General features: G+C 44.6%; 1 protein-coding gene across 5 annotated transcripts in view; it reads left to right on the top strand.

Annotated features, from left to right (window-relative positions):
- Window positions 1-11,748: 11,748 nt before the first annotated feature.
- LOC101156929 (AT-rich interactive domain-containing protein 1B) overlaps window positions 11,749-26,766 on the top strand; it is a 217,969-nt gene continuing 202,951 nt past the window's right edge. For 3 of the 5 annotated variants that reach the window (XM_023952012.1, XM_023952009.1, XM_023952008.1), the window contains exon 1: window positions 11,750-13,292. In XM_023952012.1, coding sequence (XP_023807780.1) covers window positions 12,114-13,292 — 1,179 coding nt within the window. In that variant the 5' untranslated portion in view covers window positions 11,750-12,113. Of the gene's footprint in view, window positions 13,293-26,766 lie in introns of all 5 variants that reach the window. The other 2 variants (XM_023952010.1, XM_023952011.1) reach the window with 1 other exon arrangement.

The raw sequence follows: 26,766 nt of genomic DNA, 5'->3' as shown, positions 1-26,766 counted from the left end.
TTCCCAAAACATTTCAGTGTAATCAAATAAAAAATAGTAAAAGCTCTCTGGTGCTAAGACAGCGTGCTTTTCAGTCCAATGGCTCATGGGACAAAGGAAATACTCAGAAATACAATTTTGAGCTTAATTTTCTTTATATATGTCCTCCATGCACATGTTAAAAACACACAAAACACTATTTTCATCAGTCTAACTTTGCCTCATCATTATGTTTTAATTTCAAGATTTAAAAACTGTAAAATAGACGTTTGACATGCAAGTTCAAAGCATAAAATAATATTTATGGGGAAAAAAATCAAAATAATGTACCATCTTAGCCCTTTCTTAAAGCTCACTGACGGACAACCAGGTGTGCCTGCACCCTGGAGACATGCCTTGTGCCTTTACAGAGGACTCCCTCAGCCATAAAGGGGATGAGGAATAGAAGCTTGGCTGCAGAATTCCTTCATGGGGGCGCACTGAGAGCCTCCCTGGCTGGAATCCGTGACATTAGCTGGCTGCGTTCCCTCTCCTCTCAGCAAAGTCGGCTGCCACAGAGCGCTGGCTTCACACAATGTCTGGGGTATGTGACCTGATGTCCAAGTGACATCTTGCCTGGCAGGGAATCAGAATATGAAATGGCGGTATTATTCATGTCCTACCTTTGACTTTGTCTGCTAGCTGTGCAGCAGGCGGCACAGGTAGAGCAGCAATCTGGCAGTGCTGTCCACCTGGGGTGTCTGATCAGCAAGAGAAAAACTAACAACACCCATTCAGTTTGATGTTGTGCTAATGGCTTAGCTTCAATAATTGTGACCATGTCTCCTGGGTGTTCCTGGAAATTTCCTGGTCTGTTGAGAGTTCCCAAACTCCAGGGACTCTCCTTTCTAAAGCTACATTCACACCCATGATGTTCACACTGGACAAGCAGGGAGGGGCTTCTTCTTTTTCATTTTCTACTGTTTCCCTAGCACTACGCCACCTACAGTTGGACGAGGCTTGGTGCAAAATGTCAAAGCGGTGCAAATCTTGCCTCTAGGCTTTTTTTTTTTCACGGCTCTATTCATATAAATGAAAGTTGAAGCATATACAAGCACACACATAGTGTGATCGACTGACCACATTTGGTTTGCTAAAAAATGAACCACAGTTTTTCGTTTCCCCCGATAATACGGCAACAAATTTTCAGTCTTAATACATCCAAGCGGACCCTGGTCCAGGACCAGGAACCGCTCTCGGACCCATCTTCTGAGGTGGCCCTGGTTCGTTTCCAACCGGACTAAGCTTCGGTTTGCTCTGAGTTTCCTCAGTCTGAATAGGCTCCGTGCTCGGGGCTGAACAACTGAACGGGAGCCAGGATGTGAGCAGAGAACAAACATGGAGCAACTCGTTGAAATGTGGTCGGATGAATGCAGGCTCATGAAAACAACTTTTAACACACTACAAAGTGTACAATTAAGCACACCTTCTTAGCCGTTGTCTCTGCCTTGCAGCCTGCCTTCATCTTTCCAAAGTAACAAAAAAAAAATGTTGAACCGGACGTTGATACAGACGTTCAAAATTGGTCGGCGAAACATAAAGTTTGGATAAGTGAACTATCCCGACTAACATTGTAGAGCTTCCATTATTCTTTCTCTCATTGCTTTGCCCCGCCCTCGTAATTCCTGGCCAATGACTTAAGGGATCTTTAGTCACATATTCCGGACCAACAGACTTTTTCAGTCTGAACACACGCTAAGACGTACGAATTTAAACCTGCCCCAGCACGAAGATTTTGCTCCCAGGCCAGAAGGCTTAAAATGATTGCAAGTTATTTGAAAGAAATCATTATCAACATTTGGATTTCGCTTCATCGTCCCCCCTGTATGTGAGCACCTGTCATTCATGTCAGTACACAAGACTCCATATAGAGGAGAATCATCCCAGTCAGAACGCAAAACATTAAAAGAAACAATATCCATTGATTTTTATTTTCTGTTTTCAATGTCCAGCATCATTTCCACGGCAACCGGCAACTGTTGCTGGATTGCCCTTTAGAGGCCTGGAAGTGCCATTGATGTACATGTAAGAGGGTATTAAAGTTTCACTATTCATGTCTTCCGTTGCGGATGGAGTCTTTGGTATAACACAGCAGTCACTCTGCTCCACAACCAAGGAAATCACATTCCTTCACACAGATGACTCAATTTCACACCCTTAGCTGGATTAAGAGGACTCTGCTCCGGGCCTGCACAGGAAAAAAGGGTAAATATCACCCTCGTTCTGGGTGCAGGAAAATCCGCTATTTAAATGAGGGGGTAATATAACTGACATTTTCCAGTTCATTATGCAGCCCCTGACCTTCGCCGTGTATGACTCGGTTACTTCTCTGGCAAAAGGCGAGGCCTGGTTCTCTCTAATGGGAGACGCTTGACCTTGTCAGGAACTAAGGGAGAGGTCAGGAGTGAAGCGGGCCGTAATGGCCCCGAGAGAGATGAGGCGCAGTCAAAGAAACACCTGCAATAATGACAGAGAGCGCTGTAGCGTTCAGCCGCGCAACCCAGTGTGGCATTTGGACACGTGTAGGTACAGAAAATAAACACGTAAATACGTGATATGTGCTCTAGAAAGTTCCTTTGATGCTTTATGTAAATTTCTGATCAGTGGGGATAATCTATTTCTGTTACATCGTGTGGTCGTCAGCTTTGTGTTTATCTCTGTTTGTGGACAAACTGTAGAAGCTTATCACAGATGGATTCAACTAATCTTCAACTGGCTCTCTGCCTTTACGTCCAACTGTACTTTAAAGACTTCTCAGGATTTCAGATAAATCCATCGCACTCAGCCTCCAAACATAATAGAAAGTAATCAAATCAGGAGTCTTTCACGGATTAGGCTGTTGTGAATGTGATTTATAATCTCTTCTGATTGTGTGAACTACAATGATGTGCACTGGGCGCCTGGCAGAGATAATCTTATTACCCCGTTGCCTTTTGTTTTCTGCCTGCCTTGCTTTTATTCTTTATTAAAACATTTTTGCTGCATTTAACATGCTAATTTGAGGCTGGGCGTAATTGGGGTCTTGCTTTAAACACCTCTCTTCTGTTTGGAAAAGATTAGGAATTTCATCTTCACAATTATGTATTGAGTACAGCGAAAGCGCATGAAAAAGCCCCCTTTTCCCATTATGTTTAAAAGCACTAAAGCTTATTAAAGCTAAAGAGAAAACGTATTAGTGCCCACATAGTGTTGAAAAGATGTCAGATGGCATCTGGGACTGTTGGCTTGATGAGTTTCTTGTCCACTCGCTGTACTTCCAGGCTCAAATTCATTAAGTCTAGCAGCTCAATCCTGGTCATTTTCACTCTCTTTATTACATGGATTCTTAGAGGTAGCCCAACAGTTACAATCTGGACTCTAATCGTCAATTATTATTACGATTTAAAAAGCTGCAGTCGACTTTTGGACCTCAGAAGTCAGATGAAACCCAGCGACTCTCACAGGAATCCTCATTGATCATTGGTGGCTTTTTTCACGAGCCTCAGATGTGCCGAGATCAGAGCCGGAATCATGCTATGAAATGATATCTCACAATGCGAAACGACTCCCAGATCCGCTTGGAAAAAAAAAAACTGTCAAAGAAAGTGCAAAGTGAATATTCAGGTGTCAGTATTTCTCCCCGGTTCACCTCGGGGTCTAATAAGTGATCACACAGAAGAAGAAGGGGAGCTCTGCCCCATTATGGTGAGCAACTTTTGATTTTCTGTCAAAACATATTTAAAATTTGAACAGCGCTGTCACTCCTGTGGCGTGCCGATCTCTCCGTGGGGCTTGTCACAGGAGGCGTCACGCCACGCAGCTCCAACACACCAGGCTCCTTTCATTCCTCTGCCTGACACGTTAAGTGTGATGCTACAAAGAGGCTCCATTTTAATTGTTTGGACAGATCACTCAAGAGAGAGGGGCTTTGATTTTGGGTGTTGACAGAATAGGCACAGGCTTGCTCGGTGCGCTTTGGCGTCTGTCTTGCCGTAAATGTCATTGCGCCGTATGGGTAGGGAGAGGTTCTCCCTTAAAGCTTTAGCCCCATGCTCCTATTGACCCGTACAGGTTTTCGGGTTGTCCAGGCTGTGGAAGGTCATAGGCAGGGGCAACAAAATTTTAAAGGGAATTGCAGGTGTGTGGTTAAGTGCAAGATTGGCACGCAGGAACTCAGGGTTCGATTCCCAGGGGAAGCGATGAGCTTTGTCCAGTGTGGGTCCCTTTGGCCTTTACGCTACGGCCTAATTATATGCCGGCCCCCAGCCCGGTTAAAATACAGGGTTTTGTCAGGAAGCGTGTAAATCTCTGCCAAACCACCTGTATGAATGAGTGAAAATGGATTCACTGTGGCGACCCCTAAAAGGATATGCTTAAAGGTAAACAACAACAGTAGTTCCCTTCCTGTAACTCACAAAAATGGAACGTACCATTGTAGTCTGTGTAGTAAATGTATCTTGAAGTATTTGTAAGGATATGAGTTATACACACTTGTGACAAACAGATAATGCTAACGTACGCTGTCCTTATGACGTACTCTAATTATTATTGAGGTGCACTTACTTACCGCATGCACGGGGTGTGCAGATTTAACTTAAGTGTCCATACCATGTGTCAGAATCCAGGCCCTGCGGGCCAGTGTCCAATATGTCTTTCAACTAACACACACACCTAACAAACACACCTGCACATCAGCAGCAGATAAGGCAGGATTTCTGGAAAACTAGCAGAAGGCCTGGAGGATGTCCACACAAACTGAGCTCTGATTGTCTAATTTTCTGTCAGGCTGCACACAAGAACCGCTCACTCATTAGTTAAACAGCACTAACGCTCCCCCCTTACGCAGTGCACAGGTTTCGGGGGGGTTGAACAAATCTGTATGACGTTCCTGCATCTTGCCTACTTCACCCTTATGTGTTTTTTAAGTTTTTGCTACGACCTGTCGCCTACACCATGCCGGTAGAAGAAATATATTCTTTGGGCTAACCGAGAGAAAATTTTAAGTCTACAATCTTACAATTTTGTGTGGTTGTGACAGGTTTGTCAGTTCTTGGACCGCAGACCACCCATACCCACCTGTAAGGACAATTGTGACAGCTGTATAAGAAAACTGGACTGGCTGACCCCTGCCCCCATCACAATCCAAATAGGAAGAACCTGCTGGTTCAGAGAAGCCAAAACTCCATTGACTTCTATTGACCAGTCTGACCAATCAGAGGCCTCAAAAAAAGAATGCGGTTTCACGTTGAAACATTTGATTGACAGATCCTCTTGAGCTCGCTTTCAAGTGGTAGGGGTGAGCCCTTCCAACAAACTCACTCATGGTGGGCAAAAGTGGTTCCCATAGAAACTTTGACTCAATTTGACTTGGACCAATTGCTGCTTATTGTCATTGACTCGCTCCAATATATTGGCCTCTGTTTGGCAAAAAAATAGCGACTAAATTGACTTTATTTGGTTGGAGCTGGCAGGAAGCCATTTTCAATGGGTGATGTCACACTCGCTCGGACCAGTTCTCATATACAGTCTATGGTTGTGTCTCTTGTCAAAGACTTTCAGGGATAATTATTGATCAGTTCCTTGCTGATGAACAAGGAACTGATCAATAAGCCCAATTTGCCCCATCACAGAAGATGGAAGATGGAATAAACTTTTAATCAATCCCTGTCAGCTGATGGACAATAATGTAGTTTTGCTTTTAATTTAGCGGGAACCATAATGTCACACAGCTGTTCATATCCTCCTGCTGTGCCCATGGCTTTGCTCTCTGCTCCCACGAGGGTGTTCCCGTTCCCACCCTGCTTCCTCCTACCCGTTTCCTTTCGTCCATCCTCAATTCCTCGACACAACAGTTACAAATTACCCACTTTACCCTCAATATTATCAGGCCCGATCGTTGGTGTCCATAATTAGAGTCTTAGTGTCATCTTGCCTCCATTAGTCTAACAATGGAGCTCTGGAACAAAGCCACTTTGGGCAAATAACATGTTGAGAACACTTGACTTTTTGAAAGGAGATAATGAAAAGCATCTGAGGCCGTTGCTGATCCAAACAGCCTTTTTCTTTCTTTCTGTGAAAGTCGTGCATTTTCACTCAAACTGTGACAGCGGTTTCTCTCACATCGCAGAGACACAAATCCAAACATCATCAGAGCACATGCTGCAGTCTTGTGAAGGTTGGATTGCAGTGACAGAGCAATAGATGGCTGTCTGCCGTGTTTCCTCACAGGCTGTAGAGAGAGAGAGAGAGAAAGTATTCGGAGTCGGGGCCCTGTTTGATCTTCATCGCTGCCCCTCCAAGACATCATTGTGTAACAGTGGAATAGCGGACAGCTTCACGGAGCAGAGGAAATATCAGGGAAGTTATTCATAAATATTAGATAAGATCAAAACAGCCGGTTTCCCCTCAGACTTTGAGCTCCTGGGTCAAGCCATCCACATCTCTCAGATTTCTCGCCTTTCCACTCAGACTTGGCAAGAAAGATTGCACAGAAATTGCAAAAGAGCTTGGGAAAAAAAAACATCGTAGTGTCTAACTATTACAGCAGTGATAAGACATAAATCTGCAGTTTTGTTTCATTTCTGATCAACACCTCATTATTTATAATTCCCCCCCTTTTTTTTAATGTTCTGATTAGGGTCCCTAATGCAAGACTGCGCCCAATCTGAGGAAATTCACAGGCAGCTTTCTCCAGTCTTCCTCTTCTACTCCACAGCTGACACAAATTGGTGAAATATCACTTTGATCGTGCCTCCCGAACAACAAACCAAACACAAACCTAATTAGCCTAATTCAAGATCATTCCAAATGCCTCTCTTTGTTATGAAAGCCTCCCCTCTCCCTATACCCTTGTTAATAGCGAAAATAACAAGTTTGGGGTTTTTACTTTACCTTTGCATGTTACTTCTATTTTCAAAGTGTTCCCAGTGGTATTTTAATTTTTATTATACTGTTTTTGGCCACAAAAAAAAAATCTTTTTTTCTTCGACATAGTTTCTGCAGAGCGGCAGTAGTTTATTCGAAATTCACCTCTGAGTTGTGGGAAGTTGGAATGGAGCAACCCCGCTCCCCTTTCCCGTCCTTGTTGTGGAGTAGAGGAGGTAGCTTAAGGCCCACCCAGTGTGCTTTCCACGGCACAAATAAGCTCTTTTTAAAACGCCACTGTTTCAGATTTGATCCACTTTTTTTAACATGCTATTGTTGTATTATAAAATACATAATAATTATAAAACACTGCATTCTTTCAATTCAGCAGGCAGTCATTTTTAAAAATGAATAACAACAGGAGTAATTTCACAATAAAATTTAAAACATTTGCAAAACATTTTTGGCAAAAAGGATTTTTGAGATTTCACGGAAGCAGCCATTTTGAAAATGAGCAGGAAAAGTCCTTCTGCCCCTAGTGGAGAGATGATGAACTACAGGGCAGAAAGCATGGACTAAAATACATCAAATTTGTTTTTAAAGACCCCCTATGATCGTCTTTTGAGCTGTTTTTTCTAGCCCATTATTTGTGCAGAGCTGCAGTAGTTCATTAGAAATCCACTGCTAGCTTACAGCCCCTCACACCACCAACCCAACATTACGGGTGCGACAGAAATGGCGAGCAATATTGGAGCTGTCCAACCGCACAGTGTTGAGCCAGATGCCAGCTCACGACGAGAAAAACAAAGACATACATGGATCTATGCCCAGCGTATTTTTCACCTCATAAATGCAATATTGTTCAACTTTATTTCTTCGTCTGCTTTTGATTCATGATAATTAGACTAAAAAAATACTCAGAAATTCAATATTAAGCTTAATTTCCTTCCTCTGTTAAAATGTTAAAAACCCCATTTTTCCTCAGAGTGGGTCTTTAAATGAACAGTGTCTTTTGTTGCATTTAGTTAGGTGAGAGAATCTCTCTCTGATGTTTATCCCACCCGCTTTTCTTTTTGTCCTTCTTCCTTCTTCTGGGCAACATGAAAAAAATCTCCCTATAATCCGCACATGAACTGTTATATCCATGCTGTTGGAACCATGGAGTTTTCCATGTTGGCTTCATGATCATTGTATGGGGGCCCATCTAATGAATATTTAAACTTTATCATAGAATTCAATGTACAGCTTCTTGCTGTAAAGGAGATGTTGTAACAGCAATGCACCCATCTCAAGTGCACACTTACGGCAATCTGCTTGAAGCCTACCTTCCATTGGTGGTGGATTAGCTCACGTTGCCACACTAACATATGCAGTGACTGGCGGCGAGCTCTTTCCCCATTAGGTTGGCACATCAAAGGCGGCGGGAGAAGTTCTTCACAGGCAGTTAAAAGTGGGCTCAGTGTGGATCTTGTAAATACCGTCTTTCAGTCAGTGCCTCTCGGGGGACACTTCACACACTCCTTCAGCTGGGAGACGGGGTTGGTAGGATGCAGTGACAGGCATCATATTGGGGGGGGGGGGGGGGTGAAGGGGAGGAATAGGGGTCGTGGTGTTTTTTTTTGTTTTTTTTTTTTTTTTTTGTGAGCCCAGTTTCCTGTCACCATCAGGGGATGAAGAAAGTCATTCAGCTCTCCTTTCTTCCCCTTGCCTCTGTCTCATCGCACACTTCCTCCCCTTCACACATCACATGATAGCTGCCAGTGAAAGTGGAGCATGGCTGCTTTCTGATTTCTTTTGAGTCATGTCTTTCATAACACATAAACAGAGCCTGCCGCGTCCTGGGAATTCTCTGATTCTGTGTGTTTTTCTTTTTTTTTTTTCTTCCTGGAGACACAATAGCATCCACTCCTCTGAAGTGTTGCTGAAAACATTTTATCCATCACAGCCGCTTTGGCGAGGCCCTCAACTCAGCAAGGAGTGGAAAGCAATAAGAGGCGTGTTTTGGAAGCTCGCGCGCACACACCGAAACACGCTCTCAAGACCATCGTTGGCTGTTTTTTTTTGTTTTTTTTTTGCAGGATGATCAATGCAAATGCTGTTATTTACCCAAGCCTGAAATGAAAAGACTATGGATCAATTTGATGCACTTCTATACTCTGCTCTCACAATGGCTGGCTCAGCTACACCCCCTCCCTCTCCTCTTTCTTTTTTAGCCATCATCTTAAACAAGACCCCTCCCACCAACTGTTAGATCTGCGGTCATGCTGTAGCCCGTGTCCACAATCATCTGTGCGCTCTCCTCCTGCACCCTCTGTCTTTTTCTCTCAGCCACTCGGTGACATTAGGGCTGCACATGTCTGAGCCGTCTGTGTGTGTGTGTCTTTGTGTGTGTGTGTGTTCAGGATGACCCACTTTCTGTGCTTGGCCAGGCTTGTGCTGCTGCTGTCTGCTGTGCTGTGCTGCTTAAGGGGGAGATCCCTGCAGACTCCAGGAGAAGAGGCTCTCCTCCTGACAGACACTCGCCGTGGCATGTTAACCCCCACGGATCGGAGAGCCTCCGCCTCTCTGTCGGCGTTTGCGCGCATCTCAAGTGCACCTTGATGCAGATGCCACAAATAAGGCGCTCGCAGGAACGCCTGCATGGCGCACAGGCTGCAGCAGCTTCCTTGCCCGTGCGCGGATGTTGCTCAAATGGCATGCCCATGCAGAAAGCGCACACCATATCCCATATCTGTATATTTTTACACCCCCTCCTCCTCCTCTAGCTCCTCCTCTCTTTTCTGTGTTTGTCTGGAATTATTGTTTCAATCTTGCTGCATCAGGGGGCCCCTGAAGGTTATAAATTAAACATAAATGCAAATGCGCCGAGCCATTTCCCCTCATCCACCTCCTCCAGTACACACACACACACACACACACACACACACACACACACACACACACAGCATCTCAGCTTTCAGATGGATCCGTGTGTCTGCGAATTAATAGAACAGTGGGCTTTTTTTAATGAGTGAGAAAGGGAAATTAGAGTTGCAAAGTCACAGCGTGGCACACCCAGAGCTGCAGCCCAAGCTTGAAAAGCTGTGTGCCATCATAGAATATGCTAATGCCCCAGGTTCCCTCCACCCACCCTCACTGTCAGTGTTAGCGTTGCGCTAGATGAGATCAGCGCGCTGAGGCTTTGATCTGGGATGCTGATGAGAGCCGGGATCGTCGTGTGTACAAAAGCCCGGGAAGCGGCAGCGCTGCAGATGAGGGATGTTCTGATAGGAACATGCGCACTGTAGCGCCTAGATGAATCATGCAATCTGGATCTATATTCAAAGGGTCATCACTCTGCACACACACACACATTCCTGGCCTTCTGTCACCTGCATGGAGTGGAAATAGGATTTCCTCTGTAACAACTGCACAACTGTAAAACAACAACAAAAACTGGCCTTGCTGATGTTATATACTAAATATTAACACCATGGAGACTGTAGTTGGACCATAATGGCGTTATTGCTTCTATCCTCTGCCATATGGGCTCATAAAGGCAAGCGGTGGAGAAAGGTTTCTGGGGATGTCACCATGTTTCATTTGCCTCCAATCACCGAGTTCCATTTGGAGGGTGGGATTGAGCCTCTATACTGTGGGAGGTATGAGACTTTGAAAAACCTCAAAAGAGCGCTTTTATTTCTTGCTGTAATGTTCTGGTGGAACACAAGGTGTTTTTTTTTTTTTGCCTGTGTTTATACACCTTTTTCCTTTTTCTTTACTTCAAGCTGCACCTCCACTGCACCTCCACTAGGGGTCTTCCCATTGTCATGAACAAGGAAATGTGACTCCATAAGTTTTCATTTGAAATGAGGAAGAATTGTGTTTATGATTTACCTTCACAGCTTTTACAACAGTCTTCCTCGCTTTTATTTTCAATATCCTTCCACGCTTCCTCATCATCATCATCATCATCATTCTGGCTGTCCTCAGCACAACTCTCAAGCCCCCCCCCCTAAAAAAATCCTCTTTTCCCACCGCCTCCATCCTCCCTCTTTCATCCGCGCTTCTCTCTGTTGATCAAATGCATCGGATCTCATCAAAGCAGACCCTCTGCTCATTCAAGTCCCAGCAGACACCCTGGCTCTTTTTACTAAGCACTATTTTACATTCATGTTTGAATACTGACGATGAGTAGAATATCTTGTAGACTTTGGTTTTGTGTGGTCTTGCTTTGCAGCCTGGGGTTAATTTTTTCTCCTTTTTTATGCTCAAAATGTACAAGTCGGTCTCTGATAAAGCATTAGAGTTTTATTTTGAAATCCATTTTATGTTCCTTTACTGTCTCATCAGGGATATTTACATTTATTGTTGGGGGATTTGTCTGAAAGAAGTGATTGGAGCATTTAGATTATTTCTGCATGACGAGGTGATAGTGTCCACGTTCCAAGGGCAACGTTTTTGCGCACCGTTTGTGGTTGCGTGTCCGACTGCTGTCAGAGCTGCAGAGAAATTGACTTGAGCTGAGGGACGTGGAAAGAGGGGGAAAAGGAAAAACAGACCTGGATAATGGAGCTGTTCTTCTCCACGTCCAAAAGAAAATGTATGATTTGTGTCAATTTGGACGAATTCGGGTGAATTGGACATAAATCTAGTTGGGTAATTGCGTACATTGTTTTTTCCCCCAAATCAAACATGATTAGGGTGTGCGCGCAAGGAAAAAAAAAATCCAAGTCTTATGATGAAAATCGATGCGATTCTCCATCAATATTAAATATTACTAACACAATAGTGGTCTAAGCTTTCATTTTTCTTAACATACTTCATTGGATGGATGTTACATGCAGAGGCAAACACTCTGGAGCGCGCGCCGGCGCAGAACTCCAGTCCGGATTTTCCATGTAAGCGCCAGAGCCCGGGAGGTGGATAAGCTGGTAGAGCTCGCTCTCTCTCGTGCCATGCTGGGCCAGAAGGGCTCCAGAAGACGCTGCTAGATTCCGGAGAACCGGGATGGAGGAGAGGCGGAGGGGGGAAGGAGGAGAAAAGTTTGGCCTGAACCAGCTAGAGAAACTTTTAGCATGAAGCCTCGCTGACGCTCCATTTTCAACTCCAGCGCAGAGAGAACGCACTCCGTTTCTTCACTGCTTTTATTTTTTCAGCACCACAGCTTGTGTTTTCTTCCCCTCCACCCCCCACCCCCGTCTTGTGTTGTTTTCTGCGCGAAAGGCTGGCCGGGGCTCGCTGTCACTGCGCGTTGAGATGCTGGAGTGACCATGGCTGCGCAAGTGGCGTCGGCTCCGACCAGAACCAACAATAAAAACAAGAAATTATCCGGCGGGCTGTGTCCTGATCTGAATTCTGGGAAGTCCGGAGGAGGAGGAGGAGGGGGCGCGCAGAGAGCTGGACCGATGCTGGGACCCGGCGATGGGACTCTAAATAATGTAGACCACAACCGGCGGAGCGAGCTGAGCGCGGTCCATTCAGCCTCTGCGGCTCACGGCGCGCCGGACTGCCTCGACAAGGCTGGGAATAACCTCGCCTCTGCGTCGAATCCGAGCGCTCCGTCGATGGAAGCGGGTTTGATTGCGAACCACAAGCTGAAATGTGTCGGGAGTGGAGACCCCTCTCAGCCTCAGCCGCCGCAATTCGGCCAGTTTGCACCCCACCAGCGACAGATCCAAAGTAACAGCACCGCCAGCAACAACGGCCAGCTGCCCCGGGGGGACAGAGGCATGGACCATCAGCACCACGGTGGGAAGGAGAACCTGTTGGGGGTGCAGGAGGAGCACCTGTCGGGGAAAGGTGAGGGGGAGCTCACCTGTAAATCCTCTGAGAGGATGCTGAGCTCCAGGTTTGAGCAGCCAAACTTGGGGCCACATGGCACCAACTCCGAGTTCAACAACAACTATTACACCCCGAGGCCTTGCTATGATCAACATGGCGGGCAAAGCACTATGGGAATAACGCACTCTCACAATAACATGGAGAACTCCCACGAGGGAGGGTACCACAACAGCCAGTACGGGCAGTACCCGGCCTACCGGGCGGGGTACGGCGGTGGGGCCTACGGGATGATGGGCACCTCTGGGTGCAGGCAAACAGGGGGCATGATGATGGGCAGCAACTCCTCCGCAAGTCACGGCAAACTCCCTCTGGGGGCCGGCTCGGGAGGCTTTCAGAAGTACCCGGTGCAGACTCAGCAGCAGCAGCACCCCTCAGGGGCCACACCGACCCTCAACCAGCTGCTGACATCTCCCAGCCCGATGATGCGGGGCTATGGGGGGCCCTATCAAGAATACAGCGGGCCTGCTTCTCAGCAAGCCGGCATGGGGCTGGGGAAGGACTTGGGGCCCCAGTATGGAGCCACATCTGCGCACTGGGGAGGTCAGCAGAGGAACCACCCACTGTCTGTGAACCCGGGCAGCGGAGGTCAAGGCCTCAGCAGAGCGCAGGTGAGTGGAACAACGTATGGCAGCCTTCATTGAAGTGCTGAAAAGGCATTATTAGCATGCATGAAATGAACATTTCTTGACCCAAACTTGACTGTTTTGTTGAGTAGTTTTAGTCTGAGATAAGGAATTCATTTCCATTTGCAGACGTGTTGCCCGACACGTAGCGAGGCGGCCCGTTTCCATGCGCGCGCTGCGTAAAAGTGTCTGCGCACAGAAGACAAATACACGCCAATCCTCACAATATTAACCTGCATCCATTTAAATACCCCTCGTTTGGGGGCATTAGAACAGCAGCGGGACTGTGGAGAGGACCATCCGTCCTCCTCCGTGCGCTCTGCGGCGCGCAGCTGCGCCACCTCCTCCTCCTCCTGCTTCGGCTCCTGCTTTTATTATGGACTCAGGATTATGAATGTGCGCGAAAACTGGGTTGAAGCTCCTGTCTCACAGTTGACATTCAGCCTGCCACCTGATTGGCTCCCCGTGGCCCCCTGGGGCAGAATGCAATCAGGGAAAAAACACGAGGATTGAAGTAGTGATCTCTGCCCACGGCGCCACACTCATGCTGCATTCAAGACTTATAGGAATATTCAGACCCAGACGTTTTGAAGGCTAAAACCCAGTTGGGATTGCTATATGTGCCACTTTGTCTCTGATTTTTTCCTCAAACTTGGATTTATTTATAATTAAAAAGAACGAATTACATTAATGAAATGTAAAAATCTGGGCTCCTTCTGTTTCCCTGTTTCTGGCCTGTTGATGGGTGTGTGAGACCGAGGGCAGAGCAGGAGTAAACAAATGAATGAGGATTGCAGAAGTAATCCCTGAAGCTTGCTGTCATTGCTGTTGAAGAAAGAATGGACACACAGTGAGAGATTTAGTGTTGTTGCCTTCAAGAATCCTCAGAAAAGAAAAACAGAAATAAAAGTCTGAGCTGCAGCATCTTCGCCGTCTACAGGGACCATGTGCCAGTTCAGAGCCGTCTTCCGGTGAGGCTGTTGTTGTTGTGTCAAATTATGCGCCCCGCTGGACGGCACATCTGGATGGGTGGGGGGTGGCTTTGTGCTAACCCCCTCCTTTAAAAACAAAAGTTATTGTTTTGATCAAAGGACATTTTGTTGGTTGAAATGGGGTGAAACAATGAAGGCGTCATCACTAAAGCAGTTCAATGAAAATTTGTATTTGAAAATATATATTTTTGGAGATATAAATTAACTTTTATTCCAACGCTTTCCCTCCTCAGCATTAGTTGTGTGTTCTACTTTTCTTTCTTTTCCTCGACTTTACCAACACTTGAGCAGCGGCGGATCCGTGCTACAAAAGCCCCATGTTTAATTCATATTTGGAGCTGCAGCTCTGCTCTCCTCGCGCTGACAGGCTGTGTGAAAAAGGCGAGAGGTGTAGTGCATAATACTTCCTCCAAATTGGCCCCGTGATATGACTGCGCTTCCCATCAGACGGCGTTTGGTCGAAGCGCGCCTCTGTCACCTGTTGGCACAGTTTCCCCTCTTTCAAATTCAATTTCCCTCCCCGCCGCCTCTCTTCAGGAGCAAGCTGTGAACGAGGCAACCCCCCCCACCACCACCCCCATACTCCCACAAGACGGAAGACTCACCTCTGTGGATGTGAACGCATCCTGCACAAGACGCTATAAAAACAACAAAAACGACTTTCCAAACGTTTGCTTTTTGACCTTCACCAGCTCCTGTACGTCCCAGATAGTTTCCTCCCATAAAAAAACACTGTGTTGTTGCAAAGCAACATATGTGTCATTGCTCAGTTTGCAACACAAATGAAACGTTTTGCGTCTCATCCCATGTGCTACAAGCCTCCCTCTGTTAAAGCTAATCAGAGCGCGCACACACACAGAACAGTAAGAGTAATTAGTAGATAATAATGAGGGCTCAGTGAGTGAGAAATAGTGTTGTTGCTTAGATAATTACAACAGCAACTCTTTTAAAATCTGACCTAATGAAAGAAAGATGAATGCATGTTTGCAGTTTCCACCCATTTATCACCATTACTTCCTGGTTTCTTTTTTCTTTTTGGTTAAGAATACAAATCAAAGGTCAGCAGCTGAATATCAGAGACTGAACTGAAGCCGATTCCATCCTTGCTAATGTGCTTACCTCTAAATGATCCGTGCTCTCCAGTGCACACTGTTTACATTTCTCTCTTATGAATTATTAGTGTGATATGAACAAAGACTTTATAATGGGAGCAATGCATCAATGTCACTTTGTATTATGCGGCTATCCCGGGGAGCTCCGTGCATAGTGATGGGCCCTGACTGATGCTGCTGCTGCAATTTCATTTGCGATCCATGTTCTGCATCAGAGCGACAGCCTGCAGGGCCGGCTCTGGAAGCTGTCCTAAAGGTGTGTGTTGTTGTTGTTTTTTTTGTGTGTGTCTTCTCCTTCCACGAGGCGCCTCCTTCCTTCCGTCTCCATGCTCTTTGCCCCCCCCTCCCGCCGGTCGTTTGTTTACGCGGTTTTGTTTGTATCTCTGTCTCGGCTAGCCAGCTGATTAGCAACACTAGAGTGAAATTTTAATTTGCTCTGTTTGGCTGATAAGGCCCTGAGCTGCCTGCTTTTTTCATCTCGTTCACATAAAAACACAGAGCAGGCTTAGGTAATTGGCAGGCTGGGGTTATCCCTGGTCTGCATGTGCTTCCCACAAAACACCAATTATTTCTTATTTTGACAAATTAGAAGAATTTTTAAAGCACAAAATAACAGTCTTAAGATGCAAACTCGTCTCGTATTAGCTGTCTTTTCTAGAAAAAAATTGCTTTCCTTTTTTCTTTTTTTGTTCTCTCCGCTATGCATTCATAACAGCCCCTTGAGTCAAAGGTTCGATTTAATTACTGGGAGATTTAAGATTTAATTAATCAGAGCGGGTGTTGATTTTGTGTCAGCTCTTTCTCAGCGCCGTCTGATCCCAGCTGTCGAGGTGGGCATGCAGAAAAAGCAAAGCAGAAAGGCTCCAGTGAGGAGAGGAGAGGAAATCTCTGACCTTTGAAAAGACTCCAGAATGCTTTGACTTTGATTGTCTTTAAAGATCCACTCTGATGAAAATCATGTTTTTGCTGTTTGTTACCATGTTTTTCTGACGATGGAGAACATATATTAAACTAAAAACTGCATTTCTGAATATTTCTTTATGCAAATTGTTGTGAATCAGGAGCAGATGAACAAAAAAAAGCCGTTGGAAGAAGCTCAGTTGTGACGTACAAACGACATTCAGCTCCGCTCCATTCTGATGCACCCACTAGCAGACGACTACATCCATGTACGTCTTTGTTTTCCTCGTCTGAGCTGACGTCTGTTTTTGGTGCACCGTGTTGTCGGTTGAGGTTGTGAGGGGCTGTGAGCTAGTGGGAGAGCGTGTTAACAGAATGATGATGGATATGGGCTTACTTTGCATCCACAACTCCGAGGCGACTTTCTAATGAACTCCGGCCACTATAGTGCGGGACTTGCTAGTTTTCTGGATTTTAAAAGGGCTTTTTTTTTATTTACGGCGAATGTGACATCCCAGATTTCCCATACCTATTAATCATGAACATTTTACGAAGATTATTTAAGAATCTACCGTGTCTTGAGGATGAAAACGTGCATGGTTGTAAAAAAAAACATAAAAATACCTTTTTTTTCATGAAAAAAAATCGTTTAATCGCAATGCATTCTGGTCTATATTTGCCAATCTAGTGAGCATTAATGCTCACTGGGTTTTCGTAGAAGCTTCTGGGAAATTTCACTGATTTTCAGAGGTGTAGCTTTAGACCGTTTTAAAAAAATCCCAAACGCCCTCTGTAAAATGAAGAAATGAGGAGACAATCTACAAAATTGACATTGATTTTTTTTTTTAATTTTTGCCTAAAAACGGCACAATCACAATTAAAAGCCCACTGGGAACGATTTAAAAAAAAAAGATGATCAGAGTGGGTCTTTAAAGTCAAAAAGCTGTTACTTCAGGTTTTGAGCATTCAGAAACGGAAGAAATCAATACTTTTAAAAACTAAAACACCCCTTGGTAAAAAGTAGTACATATGAAGTTTACTTGATCAAGTATAGTAGAGTATAAGTACACTAGGACGTATACTATTGACATGCAGCATAGGAAGTGAAGGAACATTTTAAGTTTATAATATATAGAAAGTATATAAAAGTGAACTTCAAGTATACTGCCTCACTTGTAGTGCACTTAATTCGACCACATTCGACTGATTGAAATCTCTTTTTCCTCTGAGTATTTGATTACGTTTTGTGCTCAGAACAGAGTCTGCGCTTGCAGAGACACAGACGCGACAGGAAGCCAGAGATGTGGAAATGCAGACGGCGTTTGAAGTGAGTCACATGGAGGGCTGCTGACTTCTGAGGAACTGGCCTGACCGACTTTACAGAGACAAAACGGGAGAGACAGAGAATCCGTTTGTGAACCCTGGCAAATGTCAACACAGTTAAAATCCCTTTCCCTCTGGATCTCGCCCCCACTTCACTTCTGTGGATAAAGACAGAAAAAAAAGGAGTGTTTTATGCACTGTCGGCCTAAAAACAGATTTTATTTCTCGTTCATTTGTGTGCCTTTAAGCTTTGCTAGGTGGGAATGCCTCACCCCCCCCCTGACATTCCCAAATACTAATTAGCCACGTGGAGACCCAGAATGCACTTCTGTCCTCCCAGAGGGGTGCAGCTCTTCCCCTCTTTGTTCCTTTTTGTACTTGAACATATCAAAAATGACTGAATACTTTAAAAAAAAACGGCATCCATTCAATGTTTTCCATCTTTTGATCTTTTCTCTGCATCTCTTTTCTGAAAGTTTTATTTCCTCTGCGTTGCTGCAGCTCTCCCAGGGTACCAGTCAGTGTGAAGTATTTAGAAAAACAACACATAGTATTGAATTTCCATACAGAGTAGCCACTGATACTCTGTCCTCTGATGTCTTGGCTTTTTGCCTCTTTGCGTATAACAGAAGGCCATAAAAACACCACTTTAGCTCCTTCTCCAGTGATAAATCCATAAACGTTGTTATAAATCATGTTTTGTATTTCTACATTTTTTTGACTAATCGGGTTCATGATAACAGGAAAATGGCTTATTCGCTATAACTTTGAAGTTATTGAATTTGAAATCTTTTTTGGAATTAAATGAAGGAAAAAGGATCTTAAGGCTTGAATTCACTTTGGTGGTTGTTTAAGGAGTTATTGCTTCTTATGGTGAGATTTGAAAAACAGCGGGCGAGAATTTTTAACTTTATGAAGGAATTTAATGCCTTCAGCTTATAAAGCCTGTGAGCAAATCATGGTCATCATCCTCATCATCCTCATCTGTCGTTTTACACACCAAAGCCTCTGCACTCGTGAGAGTTTCTGGCAGACTGCAGGCTGCTCTCACCAGTCACACGTCTGTTTGGCTGTTTTAGTTTGACTCCATCCTAATCAGCACTGACATGGCAGGGCACGCACATACGCACACACTCATACACACACAGACTCACACGTACATATGTAGACACATCCGCGCGCACACACATTTGTAAACACACAGGCACGTACACACCAGCACACCCACTTATACGCACACACTTACACGCACACACCTACGCATGCACAATTGCACACATATACAAATGCGCACACACAGATTGGCACGTCCATACGCATTCGTGCTCACACCCATACATATGCACGCATACACACACACGCGTATGCACACACATACTTGTACACGCACATACTTGTACACGCACATACCTATGCACACATACGCACACAAGGACATACATAAACATACTTGCATACAAACCTATGCACACACACACACGCACACACACACATAGGCAGCCACATACACACGCCTGTATTCACACATATATGCACACACACACATGCATGCACACATATGCACGTAGACGCACATATGCACCCACATGTGCACACACCCGTATATGGACACACACAGACATGCACACATGTGCACACACTTAGGCACAGACACACACACCCACATACTTTATGTGCACATACATCTGCACCTACACAACCAGGGAACTCAAGACTTTCTCGTCATTTAATTTCGCTGAAACAGGGAAGTGATGGAAAAAAGTTTTGTGGTCGCACACTCAAATACATACGCTGACACACATCTTTGCAATCTCCCTCTAAAGAGTTTAAACCAACTTTAGCCATTTTAACCAAAGCCTTAACCTTAACCTCCTTCTTACTCCATCTTACCCCAGAGACAGCTTTCAGATTACCCCTCCCCCCCATTTTTCCCAGTCCTCCTGACGCTCCGAAGAGAATTCTGGTTTGGATTCTGCGCTAATGTGACGGATGTGGACAAAGAAAGCTTCCTGAACTTGCAACCTAATTAGGCTGTCAGCTACTGGAGGTGTTCTTGTATTTAACAGAATCTGAGGTTTAGCAGCTGCAGCGCTGCCAAAACAATTGCAGGTTTTGTTAGTCTCTGTTTTAAAGTTACGCTCACTGGTTTCTTTCACAATCTCAGCATCACAGCTGTCTGCTGTAGTTTGGTTCTTTAGCATGGGAACTAGTTGTGGCAAGAATTGTGGGTTATTTTTGCACCTGTGTTGAGTTCATGTCATGGATTGATTTGTACCGCTACTAGATTTGCTTCAAAAAATAGTTAAAAAGAACAGTTTGCCTTAAATTTCCTTTCGTTTTTTTTGTTTAAATCCTGTGATGATTTAACGCGTTTCTCTCTTTTTGTTTGTTTTTCTGAGACCCAGCGTGTTCTGGTCATCCTTCAGCTCTTTAAACAATCTTTGTTACAGCTGATGGTTTTTGTGTGCTGGAAACATATCAGTAATTTAGAAACAGCAGCCACAACTGGACACTGATGCTGACTTCTGGCAGCACGCTGCTTCATTCAGATCAATTTAAACTTGATTTAAGAGGCAACTTCTCACCGCAGCCTCTTGTACACAAAGATGCATTCACAGCAGACACACAAATGCACACTTGTGTGTCTTACCTAAGGAGGTCAAAGGCCATTTGAGAGATTTTTGTCCAAAATCGGCTTTGCCCCTCTGCACCTTGTGGTAAACATTTCTGACAGAATCCAGATGACCTCGATTAGACGTCCACAACCCTCGTGAACTTTAAAAATATATATCTTCAAGGGATATCAATATGCATCGCAGGAGCGTAACCGCCCCTCTGCAACAGAACGTGCACGCCCGCGCGCCTCCCAGCTCAATGAACATCCATAGTTACTGTTGGCTAAACATGCAAAGGTTACTGTAATGTCAGACACATGCCAGAAGGGAGTGTGGAATACCACATTAGCATAATCCATAGAAGGCGGTCCCATTTACAAACACGGCTGCACCGGGCTGGCCGCCACGGCTCTGCAGGAGCACATGACTGCTCACGCCTCTGCCGCCATGCACAAGGCGGGACAGGGGAAGCCACCGAGGGATTTCTAATGGGGGGGACCCCAACAGTGGATTATCATCAAGAGGAATGCAAAGCTGCTGGTATTGGGAGTTCGATGACTGTTATCTCACATTAAAAATCCTAAATACTCAGTTTAAGTTTTTGAAATGAACCTATTGTCTTCAGAATTTATTTCCAGCTACAAGAAGAAGAAAAATTATGTTTTTGCTTTAAAGTAGATGCTAAATTAAGGTAATTTGGAGCTGCAGTGCTTGATATCCGTCCAAAGGCTTAAAAATGAAGAGTTTCTAACTGATAACTGTAAAGGAATTCAAACTTTCTGTTCATAGTTAATCTCTCAGAAGGAACACAAAGCAGCCACAGGTCAATAAATGAAGCAGTTTAGTGTCATGGAGAGGCTGACTAATGGCTGGGATGTGGAACATCCTCATGCTGAGGCCGGAATCGGTGCCAACAGTACAAGCCCGGTTAGCAAATCAAAGAAAAGGTTTTCTCCTTTTCTTTTGTTTGATCACATGGGTTAAATCTTTTTTTTTTTTACGGCATAACTTATTTTTTTCTGCTTTTCAATGCAGACTCCATCAGCTCATAGGCATTTCTCAACAGTTTTATCCCCCTCCCCCCCAAAGAGAAGATAAAATCTGCAGACTCATTATGTGTCCTCTCCCTTTCTTAAGTTTACCTCTTTCTCTGTTCTGCTTTCTTTTCCTCTCTCACTGTTTTTCAAGTCTTTGGGATGCTACTTATGAGTGACCTTGGCTGGCGACTACAGTGGCTTCTCATTAGGTAGTAAAGATGAATGGTTCCATTATGATGGGGGTGGGAGGGTGGGGGAATCGAGCAGAGCCAATTAGTGGTAATTAACAGCAGAGAGGGTGAAGGGCTCTGGAGGACACCTTGACCTGGACTCTGGAGGGGCAGGAGCAGCAGCAGGAGGGCAAAGGTGGGAAGGAGGTTTAGCTGTTTGGGCACGAAATGGGAAAGTTGGTGGTTAAAAACAGTGGCAGAGCTAGAACTTTTTACATGAAGGGGCTCGAAATTTTCTTTAAAAATGTTACTTTTGTTATTTCTGCGATGCTTAAAGAAGCTTTTATTGAAGATTTCTTAATCATTCTCAATTAGGATTGTAATATTGACTCAAAAATTGGGTGGTGTCTCCCTCCCTTTGCCCCCCACCCCTCACATAGCTCAGCCCCTGGTTAAAAGTCTGGATTTGGATGAAGAAAATTCCTAACGCTGCGGCGTTTTGTTAAACTATTAGTCAGTGCTGACTGGGATGTATGCGTCACTCAGTCATTGCGGGACACAAGTGTGGATCGCTGCTGACACTTCTGCATGCTGACAGAAGGGGAAAATAATCCCGGTGATCCAACACATTTGAGCAATTAGAGGTGACGAGGTCAATGGCAGGTAGCACCCCCCTCAGAGACTTTTGCACCCCCCACCTCCTCTGCCTGCTTCAGTGTGGCCAGGGAGCTTGTTAGGTCTGAGTATAACAGGGCCTGAAATGCCAAGCCGATACACGGTGAGCACTAATGAGCACCATGTGATCGTCTTTGTTCCTAATTGGGATTTTATTTGTGCTGATCTGCGTTATTTCTGCATATCGGGAGCGAGAAGACATTCAAGGTTGTTCCGCTGCCCTTGATTTGCTCACCACTTCTTTTTTTTGTTTGTTTTTAATCAGTCTTTGGGTTTTTTTTCCCAGGTATTCAGTGCTTTTGGTGTCAGACTAACAGGTGAGGATGCGTGTAATTGGCCCAGCTCGCATGGGCTCTAACATTAAGCGGGAGCAGGTAATTCTTTTGTCCGACATGGAAATTCTGGCACGTCAGGAAGGCGACGTCCCCATACGGTTGTGTTCCTACTGTAATAGACATGTTGAAATTGGCAGTTGCTGAAAGAGCGTCTACAGGCTGGAGGTTTTTCGGAGGTATTTCGCAGCAAAGTGCTGCTTTCAGAGCCCTGAAAATTGCAACGGCTGGTAAATGGATGGTTTGACAAGTATACAATGTATTAGAAGTCGATTGTGCTTAGGAGGGCCTGTTTTCCAAATCACTACCTGAACTAGTGTGTTACTCGCCTGTGTTGGCGCCTGGTCGTTTGCATCCCCCGCCTCTGTGCCTTTGCGCTCAAACCATCTTTTTGTCTGTATTTCCCTGTTGCTTCAGCATCTTGAGGCGTCGCTCGATCCGTAGGGCTGGTGGTGGGGGTTTGGAGGGAAGGGGGGGTGTTACGCTGCCGAGACGCCGTACATAAAAGAAGTCATTACCCATAATGGCCTTGTTCCCTGCATTCTTCTTCCCTCTCCGTTTTCCCTGCTATCATTTATTTTATGACTGCTTACGCATCAAATATTTAAATAAACAGACTATTTGGCGGGAGGGGGGAGTTTTGAGAGGAAAAATAGATGGGGTGAAAGAAGGAAAGGACCCAGAGGGTCACCAGTTGTGCACTTGCACCCTTTTCTGCATGCAGGAAAGGGTGCAAGTGGGACACATGGAAGGAGGCCCATGTGGCTCATGACGAAGGCGGCTGCACGGAAACAATATCAGGTTGAATGACAAGCGGCAAGAGGATCACAGCACAACACATAAGTAACAAAAGAAGTAGTGTGAAGAGTAACAAAGTGGAACAGAACAAAAGGGAGGGGGCAGAAAAATGACAAGACAAAGAAAGGTAAGAGGAGGAGGAGGAGGGCAAGGTATCTGCTTTCCTCAAGAGAGGAAGGCGGAAGACAGAACTGACAGGAAGACGTTGAAGGGAATGGGGAGAACAAGACAGAGTGGCCGGTCTCATATTCACTGGCATCAGTGGGAGGCCCATTATTGTCAGGCTAATCTTAAAATAATTAATTGAAAAGTCGATGCTTTTTAAGGAGTATTGTAATTGAATCCTAAATTAAGCTTGGGAAAGGGGACGCGTCCTGCTTTGCTGCAAATCTGCTCCCATTCTCCAGTAAAACGCGCGCACGTGTGCATGCAAGCACACACGTGCGCATGCACCCACACACGTTAGGAGAAAAAAAAAACAAACACAACAGGCAAAAGGAAATGCTAATGACCTGCATATTTGGGGAGAAAGGGGCCATCTATAATTTAGCCGTGCTCTTTGAAAGTGAGTGATACGTGCGCACGCGTTGTGATTTATTTTTGGTGTGCAGAGGGATAATTCTGTCAGAGCAGGCTTTTATTCTTGTAAACAAATGTGGGGAAAAGAGGCGAAGGAAAGTGGAGTAATAAAGTAAACACCATGCTATGATCGCATCTGCATGAATAATTTGGGTCGTTTTGATGAAAGTGAAATGGCGTGTTGAGGAGGGGGGAAGGCTGTGTTGCTTTGTGAAGATCTTGGCTGACCTTTGGTTTAAGGGATTTCTTTTAGGAGATTCCAGAGTCTGATCGGGATGTTTTGGATTTCCTTTGGATTTGGACTTAGAGACGGAGCTCAGAGAATGTGTCTCTTTACGGGTCTGGTAAAGCTACGAACACAGCAGGTCTGTGATGTGCTTAGCCCATGGTGTTCACACTGGACAAGCAGGGAGGGGCTTCTCCTTCTTTTTCTTTAATAATTCTTCTTAGTCTGATTCTGAAGGATGTTTTATTTTGGAAAACTTCTGGAATCTCCACCAAATCCCTCTCATTCTTGACACGTGTCGAGAGTTTTGGTGCGAGATGTCAAAGTGGGGAAAATCTGGTGAATCTTGTTCCAGGCTTTTGCTTTTACAGCACTATTCCTATAGATGAAAGACTTGGTGTCATAGATTTCTGGCCGCAATTATTTATTGATTCTTTATGATCAATTTAAGGTTGGCACTAACGTAGAAGCCCAAAACGCACGTTTACAAAGACTTTTCATTGAAAGTGGTCACTTGAATGTGTGTTGCCTAGGGGTGTGTGAACATAGCTTTAGAACAGTGGTCCCAACCTCCTGCAGACTGGGACCGGTCCGTGGGACGGTTGGTACCAGGCTGCAGAGGAAAAAAGACCCCACAGCCTATATAATTTTCATTTTTTTTTTAATAATCTGATTCTGAAGGATGTTTTATTTTGTAAAACTACTGGAATCTCCACCATATCCTACTCAATCTTGACGCATGTAAAGTCGCTCTGTCACGTGTCAAAAATTCATCTGCTAAATTAAAACTCTCCAGCTAGCAAAGTGAACAAAAACAAACGTATTTGGAAAGTTTCTTTTTGTAGAAAGGAAGTGAGGAAACATAAGAAGAGTCTTGGACTTCAAAATAAAATAAACCTTTAACAGACAAAGAGTCTTTACTCTAAATATGGCTGTTGTTACACAAACCATAATAACGATTCATAATTTTCTGCAATTGGCTGTCTAATGTTACGAAGATGCTGCTTATAAAGCTGCTTTTTTTTGCCGTATATATCCATCGCACCTTAAAAGTCGTCTGAAGTCGGCGTCATCTGACCTTTTAGCTTCCATTTTGACAGTTATGGGTAAAGGGAAATCTGTATCACATTTCAGAGGTTTCTTTACGAAATCTAGTTTAGACGAGCTGAAAATATTTCACAGAGGATGAAGATAAACTCAAAACGTAAAGAAAACTGGAGGTTAAAAAAATCTGTTGTCTGACCTCAAACCGCCTGGAAATGGTTGGGGACCACTGCTTTGCAGAAACCACAGAAGACAGAGAACGATGGGACTAATTAAAAAATAGATTGATTGGTGCTTTGTATCTCGGCTCCACTCCCCTCACAACCCTTGGATTCCGGCTTTGGCGTAAACACGCGGATGACCCCTGCAAAACGACGTACTGCAGAACTTTCCGGATCAAAGCACTTGGAAAAGGATTTCCATAAATGTCGGCCCGGCTTCATAGCTCTGGCAGGAATCCTTGGAAGAGTGATAGTAACGGGCTGCAGGGTCAGGGAGACGGCTATGCAAGACGGTTATTAAAGCCAAACAGCCGGTTGTAAACTTTCAAAAAGTGCGGGGACTTAGTTAACCTGTAGAAACGTCTGTATCCATTCATTTTTGCACATTTACATGCATTCTACTAAAATAAACCTCAAAAGGCAGCCAAAACAGCTGTCAGTATTTATTTTTTCAACACCTTGCTTATTGCTATTTGGATTTCATATTGCCTATAATAAAACATTTTATCTTCTTTAAGATGTAAAATCTTGAAATTGGCCACATCTGCATGACAAATGAAACGCTCCAAACATTTGAAACCCATTCAGCTGTTATTTGGCCCTGATCTGACAGCTATAAACTTGGCCCCGAACATCCCATTTTCTCTTTGTTGGCTGAGATAAATAAAAGCAGAGGACAATATTGTGCTGGAGCTGGAGCACAGCTGACTCCTCTGTCTCTGTGATCCCTCTATCAATAAGGAGAAAAAAAAACAGAAAAAAACGGCCTGTCAGAAGGCTTGCCAACTGTCTGGCCGTCTGTACAGCCGGTGCTCTACGCAACATCTGGACACAGATGGTTGAGGCTCTGATCACACGCAGACACCGGCACAAAAAGATACTGGCAGTCGCTCACAGGCATGCTGTGCATTTGCAAAATGGTTAAAAGGCTGATCTCAGTACGTGTGAGTCATTGTCATGCATGAATTTAGTTACCCGGAATTTGTTGTGTTCATTTTTTTCTCCTTATCGTGACGGAAAACATGCGGTTTCTTTCAGAAAACACATTACTGCCCTCTACAGTTGTCTGTTCTTTGAAATGAAAAAAAAAATTGTCTTTTTTCTTCTTTTAGGCTTTGATCAGAAAAGGTCAGTTTGGGTTCTAAGTGTGAAATGTTCGGCTTTTGTTGTTCCACGTTTTCATGGCGAAAGCAAATCGGAGCGAAGACAGTCCATTTCATTCACGCTGGTGATGCAAATTGTTTTTCCTGGATCTTATCGTGGCGAAATATAATTAAAGCTCTTCAACGGCAAATAGCAGTCAGTTTTCCCTGTCTTGTTATTTATATGCTCTGGCTCAGCAAGTCCACCATAAACATAGTGGCCCCGGGGCTAAGCAATAATGGGAGTAAATGGTGGAGCTCAGTTTGAGTCAGAGGTGTGTGTGTGTGTGTGT

The sequence above is a fragment of the Oryzias latipes genome, chromosome 22, assembly GCF_002234675.1.
Source record: "Oryzias latipes chromosome 22, ASM223467v1".
NCBI lineage: Eukaryota > Metazoa > Chordata > Actinopteri > Beloniformes > Adrianichthyidae > Oryzias > Oryzias latipes.
This window is presented reverse-complemented; position numbering and strand designations above follow the sequence as displayed.